Source organism: Asparagus officinalis, chromosome 5 (genome assembly GCF_001876935.1).
Source record: "Asparagus officinalis chromosome 5, Aspof.V1, whole genome shotgun sequence".
NCBI classification, from domain to species: Eukaryota; Viridiplantae; Streptophyta; class Magnoliopsida; order Asparagales; family Asparagaceae; genus Asparagus; species Asparagus officinalis.
The window spans coordinates 83796507-83803738 of record NC_033798.1 but is presented as its reverse complement, the minus strand read 5'-3'; the positions used below and the strand labels follow the sequence as shown (position 1 = coordinate 83803738).

General features: G+C 34.8%; 1 protein-coding gene across 2 annotated transcripts; it reads right to left on the bottom strand.

Annotated features, from left to right (window-relative positions):
- On the bottom strand, window positions 2110-7167 carry LOC109839934 (transcription factor bHLH68). Of its 2 annotated transcripts, XM_020408398.1 has the most exons (9): window positions 6768-7166; window positions 5783-6098; window positions 5354-5428; window positions 5062-5127; window positions 4846-4911; window positions 4556-4615; window positions 3620-3664; window positions 3357-3398; window positions 2110-2663 (listed from the first exon to the last, which is right to left on the bottom strand). In XM_020408398.1, the coding sequence occupies exons 1-9, from the start codon at window positions 7031-7033 to the stop codon at window positions 2523-2525; spliced, it is 1077 nt and encodes a 358-aa protein (XP_020263987.1). In that variant the 5' UTR covers window positions 7034-7166; the 3' UTR covers window positions 2110-2522. The 2 variants fall into 2 exon arrangements, with proteins under 2 accessions (XP_020263987.1, XP_020263988.1); XM_020408399.1 differs by lacking the exon at window positions 3357-3398 and having other exon boundaries at window positions 6768-7167.

The window sequence follows — 7232 nt, the reverse complement described above, 5'->3', positions numbered from 1 at the left end:
GTGGAGCCGTGGAGGGGAGAAGCATTTTTTTGTGAGTGTGGTAGAGTAGACGAGGCGGGAAAGCGCGAGGATGAAGGGGCTTGTTCGGATTCGACTTTTTCGTATTGGTCCCTTACATCGTTTATATTTGGACATTAGTCTGTCAAATCATCAAAGTTGCGATTAGGTCCCTCAAATCTTAAGCTATTTTTGATTTAGCCATCAAATCATTGAAATTGCCACTAGATCCCCCAATTCTCAAGATATTTATAAATTAGAATCTCTAATCAAGAGCATAAAATATCAATTAGAGTGATTAATTTGAAAGAAACTTGTGAGAATTTAGGGACATGATAGTCTAACAATAGATTCTACTTTGTTATCCCTCAAGTTGCTGCTTCTCCTCTTGACTGACGGAGGGACTAATTTAGAAATAACTTAAGAATTCTCAGAAACCTGATTGCAGTTTCAAAGATTATTTGAGAGAGCAATTCCAAAATAACTAAAGATTTGAGGGATATGATATCAATTTCAATCTTTTGAGGGGCTAATTTCGAAATGTGAAGGATGTAAGGGATTCATATCACAAAGTTTGAGAAAATCAGACTGTACCCATTGTTTGGACCTGCATTGTTTATCCCCGGCCCCTTCTTTTTCCGTTTTGGTAAATGAACGTATTTTCATTAACCAAATGTGCAGTGTGTGTACGATACAAAATCCCCAGGCATACCTTAGATAACATCAATCATCGAAGATCATGTAAAGCAAAATCCTAACATCTCAATGATAATACTTATATACACTATGCAAAGGAATTCTAGACTTTGGAAAACTCCGGTCACAACCTAGCCTCTCTCCTGATGTTAGCCACCGGGCTACTCACTGTTAAAGACTTCTGAACAAAATGTCTTCTGTTTTTTACGGACCAAAGAGATGAAGAGAACACAGTTAAAAAAAAAAAAAAAAAAATCAATGGTCCCCATTCTCATCAAAAGAGATGAAGAGAACACAGTTAAAAAAAAAAAAAAAAAAATCAATGGTCCCCATTCTCATCAATCTAGCCTGACTGAAAAGCCTCCACCTTTGCTGCAAGCCATTCAATATTCAAGCCATGTTTGGGTACGGTTAAAGGCCCCAAAATAAGAGAGGACCATGAAGCAGTATAGTTGTGATCATAGAGCATATTATAGGCAAGAGACACTTTAGATTTGTTGTTAAGTAAGCACTAAGAGAGATTAAGCTTAAAAGCATCAACGGAGCCCCATTTACTCAACAACTCAGGACTTGCTTCCATTTCCACGCATATCAGTAGATTTAGCTTGCACGTGCCGTGAATCATGAGATTCAAGATATCTTCATAACTATAAAAAACAAGGGTTTTTCCTCGCATTAGTCCCTTAATTCTTTAGAACTTTGAAATTTGTCCTCAAAGCATTGAAATTATTTAGGTCCTCGATTCTTAAGTTATTTTGTAATTAGTCCCTTAAATCATTGAAATTGCTATTAACTCTCTCAATTCTAAAGTTATTTTGAAATTAGTTCCTTCAATCAAGAGTGAGAGTAGCAATTAGAGGATTAATTAATTTGAAGCATAGAACTGGATACCTAACAGCAATTTCAATGTTTAGAGAGACTAATTTCAATATAGTAAAGATTTAAGGGACTAATATTGGAAAACCCTAAAAAACAATAGAGATATTTGGAACCAAATCTTTCAACCTTGAAATCTCATTTTGGTAATTTATGTGAAAAATATATTTTATGTAGAGGTTTTATTTATCTAAAGGGTCTAAAAGTGAAAAAAAGAGAACTTTAAAGTGTTTATTTGTCCATGCTTGAAAAGGAGACAATTTGCTCATGGTTAATGTGAAAAAGTGGCTTATTATATTTATTTTGCAATATTTCTAGAGAGAATTCTACCTAATCTATTAATAAAAAGATTATCAGTAAACTTGTGAATGTATTTCTTTTTGGGTAATAATTGTAATAATGGTTTGCAGCAATATGGGCAACTGAGGATCTCTTATATATGTAATTTCATTAATAATGTTAATACCTTTCCCATCCTTAGAGTTAATCAGCTACAAAACACCTTAAAGATGGAAAATTACATCTGTATGCTGAACAACAAAGACAAACAAATTATATATGTGTATATAAATATTGCTTTGGTACTGAGAGTGGTCAGATCCATGCTACATATACATTATACATACGAACTTTTATGGAAAATACACATATGGCTACATGTTTAGAGTGATGATTCACTTCCTTTCATTGAGTCAAAAAAGGTAGCCAATGAACCAACTCCTATTATGTAATTACATCTCATATAAACTACACATGTACTAGGTTTAGACTAAAGTGCAATCATTATGCCTGGGTCCTTCCAGTCCTCTAATATATCATCAAACTTTGATAACCTAACAAGAGTTAAATTAAGTGTATAGCATCATGAGCAGTCAGCCTATAGCCGAGTGATCTTATCAGGGTGACCGCTCATGATGTTATATCCACCGTTAATAATGGACTCCGGTGATCTCTTATCGGAATCCCCCACCAAAGGTTGGAGCCCAGTAGTCAGCGCCATTGTCGCTGCCAACGTGCAAAGTGAAGGACACAGGAACAAGGCATAGTCCCCTACTCCTCAGGTCCTTCTTTGGCTCGAGATCAGTATCATTATCCTGTAATTATAACAAGAAAAATGAGTTTTTCTTTATGCCAAAATATATTATATTCGCGTAAACCTCCGATGACTTACTTTTTTGTGTTCAAGTTAGAGGAAAATTAAACTTTTTTTAAGCCAGGAGAAAAAAGTCACTTATTGTCAGCTGATTCCCATGTGACATCTAAATTAAACGGGAGAAATAATACCGTCTAGATTTCCAACGGGTATAAGTGTTTTTTTTGGTCAATGAAAAATTTTATTCATTTCCCAATTGTGAAAATCTGTACATATCAAAATACTCAATACTATGGACTGAGATTACAAGAACAAAATGAGATTACATGTATTAGAAATACAGCTAGAACTTTTATATTGTCACGGGTATAAGTGTTGATAAAGAACTTTTGGGCTAATTGTTAAATATATTGACAGTTATTTAATTTGTTCCTTCTTTGAGACCTTCATTGTTAGGTTTTCTAATCTGTATATAAATTCTTGTATACAAGAGTATTAATTCATCAATCAAGTTAACGTACTTTCTCCTCAATATTCCTGCTCAATTTAACATGGGCTAAATCATGACTACATTCTCATAGTAGAAGGGGATGTATTTGGAATTAACTCTAGATTTCTGGATTTGGCATAATTTTTTTTTGATCGAAAAACAGGGGCGGATTTGGCATAATTTAAATGGACTTATATTTTATACCTCAGATATCCCTCTTCTCTTCATGCAATTGTCATTCAGCAGCTGCACAAGGAATCATCATCATATTTGTAAAGGGATTAATACAGTCATAATTGTTAATGACTACTTATCAGCAAAGGACTTTGTAACATGCTTTTTGAAAGATACCCAAAAGGCTGTAAAGTTCGAACTTTGTTCCTTTAGCTAACTTTTTTTTAAGAGTCTAAAAGGGAGAAGTAATTAAATTAAGAATTAAGGCTTTCTCATTAGAATGAGGCATGTACCTGGCCTGGGTCTTCTGGAAATATGCAATTCCTCTCTCCATTTGCCTGAAAAGACCAATTATATATTCTTATGATCACCTTATTGTAACACTAAAACTAGGAGTCTCCTATGAGTGACATACAAAGACAACAGAGAAGTTGGTTTGCATTTAACTAACTATAAGTAGGCATGAGACTTATCATCACAGTTCACCAATTGGCATTTTTGACTTTCAAGAAAAAGGAAGTCATGAGCTTGAAAATGAAACTAGCTAGACCTAACTCAAGAAAAAATATGTTACAGAACTTGGTTAGTTTTATAGATACTTCTAAACCTAATATCATGAAACCTCTAGTGTAATTGTAGAGAGAAAAGGGTTATAATTAAATTGCTGATAGACCCCCAGTATTATCGCTCAACTGCGGATCTAGATACCTTGTACTTCTAATATTGTTGTGGATAGATCCCCTAGAGTGTCGATCATATCAGAAAGCCCACACTGTGCGTGACATTCTGAACCGCACATATGTGAAATAGGGGGTAGTGTGGGTATTCCACTCCCCCCCAAAAAACCTATTGCAACACCCCATGTGGTCGGGATGTTCTGATAGGATTTGCACTCAACCCCGTATAGTTCTTTTGCTACACGACAACCAATGTACTTTATTCATATTAAAATTGCATTTAATTTGTAACCATGAACGTAAATTGATGCATTCTCGTGATAATTAATTTTGCATATTCTAAAAAAGCATACTGTAGTACTATTGACGCCTCTGCTGACCCTGTAGATCCCTTTTTATGATACGCAATGCTGGGTTTATGATTATACCATGTGCCCTTTGGTCTTGTGCGTTTGTTTGCTTGTATTTGTGTATGAGAGAGAGAGAGAGAGAGAGAGAGAGAGAGAGAGAGAGAGAGAGAGAGAGAGAGAGAATNNNNGAGAGACTACTTACTGCAGCAGGCTTCATGTTCACGATGCCAGTAGAAGATGCCAAGTACGGGGAGCTCAGAGCCTGGATCAATTCATAAAGAGATATATGAATTGAGTAGTACTGAATGAACCAGAGAATAATCAACTAAACACATGACAATACAAGCCACCAAATAACTAAAAGATGCTAAAAAAAATTATCATCCACTGTTCCCATCTGAACTAGCTTTTACTGCGTGCTCTCACTTTCTCTGTTTTTCTCTTGCATTAACCTCAAAAGTATACAGGAAAAGAGTGAAACAAAGCTTAGACCTCAATTTGACTTTGCAGGAATCTGATATAGCCAATGGCTTCCAACAGCACAGATGCTGTGTCAGTCTGCAAAAATGGGCAAAGAAATAATATTAGACAACCATGATAAAAGCTTAAAACTTTTTTTAAGTAAAAATAGGGCAAAGGCCTTATTCAATATAGCAACGATTAGCTTATTAAAGCTTATAACTTGGAAATTATATAATGTGCTAATACCTTTCCAAATGGGGAGACTAGCTGATGCAGTGCTGTGATCCTATCTCCTAATTTCTCCTTCCTCACCTGGATTGATCATTAAATAAAAATTAATAACTTTCTCAATTAGTACTAGTTATCTAAATCATCCAATCTTTTCATATTATTTTTCATGCAGCAGATAACAATAACACACATGTTTACAGATAATGGGAGTAAGAAAAGAGTTAATTATGAACATAGAGTACTGTTGTTAATTAAGGTTTCCACCAAACAGTTTACCTTTGAAAAAGAAAAAGATATAGAAGTTCACCTTGAAAGTAGATTGAGCTGAGGAGGCTTGAACCCTAGCCTTTTTGTATGGGGAACCTGTGGATGTGCTGTTGCACTGGAAGACAAAAGAGGAAAGAAAAATTCAGAAAACTAAGTAGGTCTTTAATGGCTCGTTAAATATGAAGTCATGTACATGTACTAATTGCCCTCAAACTGAACTAAAATTATATGATATCATATAAACCCAATTCACTTAAAAAATTAAGGGAGGAAAAACGAAGTAGGTAGCTTTAAGAATATGATCTAGATTCATTAATATATTAAGAGTAAAGTTGAATTAAGTGTTGCACCAACCATGCATCTATGGATCACTATATATATCTACTGCTTGTATATATCAAGTCAACATCCTTTTCAGACAGTAAATAACAAAAAGTGGAAGAAATTAAAAGAACAACTACACTCTTACCTCTTGAGATGAATGTTCAAGCTCCTGTTGTCTTGTGTCTGTCTTGTTATTTGCAAAGTCCAACATACTGCCATTGAAGTTTGTTGTGACACAAGACCTAGGAGAGGAGTTTGGTAGAAATTGACTCCAAGAAGACCTAGGTGTTTGGATTTCTTCCTTAGTTTGGCCGTAGATACATCCTTTGGTGGATAAGTCTTGCTTGACATCAATACATGCACTTGATGGTGGATACATCAAATTGTTTTGCCATTTCTCCACCTTATTATTTTGGAAAGGAGTGAGTAAGCAACATCTATCCTCTTCTACCAAGCCCCCCCTAAAAAGATTAAAATCAATAGTCATAAGTAGACAAATGCTATAGATGCATGCATAAAGTGGTGTGTGTGTGTGTGTGTGTATGAAAGAAATGAACAAACAAAGAAATATTATAAGAAAAATTGTTAACACATAAAAAATTATAGTCATTAATTCAGAAAATTAAAATGATCAAATTCATAAAAGTGCTCATGCTATTTAGATCAGAAGCATATGTACTTATTTGGATAGATAAATGAGAATGTTACTAAAAAAGTAAAATGGTTGTCTTCTATCCATTTTCCTTATGTATGTTGTTTCCTTGCGAGGAATTTCAAACCTCTCTTACAATATTATATTTTTGTGAAGTTAAGCATGTAATACATGATGGACATAATTGATAAAATTAATTAAATGGTAAGATGGATAGATAAATATTTAGAAGGTTATAATTAGAGAGAACAAGGATTGTTGTATGCATTAATTTTGTATTTTACTCTAGAAGAATTTGATGTTCCCTATTAAATAAAATTTATTGGGAAACTAAGCGTGTGTAGAAATATTTAGTAGAATATAAAGAGAAAGAAATATGTGAGAGAGAGAGAGAGAGAGAGAAATATTTAGTAGAATATAAATAGAAAGAAATATGAGAGAGAGAGAGAGAGAGAGAGAGAGAGAGAGAGAGAGATACATCAACAATTGGCTCCATGACTCAGGGGGCTCTTGGTTGTCATGCCAATTGGAGGCCATAGAATGAAGATTAGATGGCTGCAAGAACTGTGGCAAGGAGGAAGAAGATGAGGCAGTTGATGATGATGATGATGATGATGGAGGAAGAAGAGGATATGTTTGTAGTGGATGAGTTGGCCTCATGCTATCCAAGCTCCACAAGCCACCAGGGGCTCCCCCCATCATTTGATGGATTGAATTAGTACTCTCAAAGGCTCCTCTATTCATCTTGATGTCTTAGAGAGTTCTCTTGGACTCTTGTACTGACTTCTTTCTCTTTCTCTCTCCTTTTGCAACCTTTTCTTTCTCTCCAAAGTCAATCAATTAAAGGGATGCTTCTTTTGTTTCTTTAATTTTGGAGAAAGAAAGTGGGGAGAGAGAGTACTGTTTAGAGGAACCTGGGAACATGCTAAGGAGTCTTTTGTTT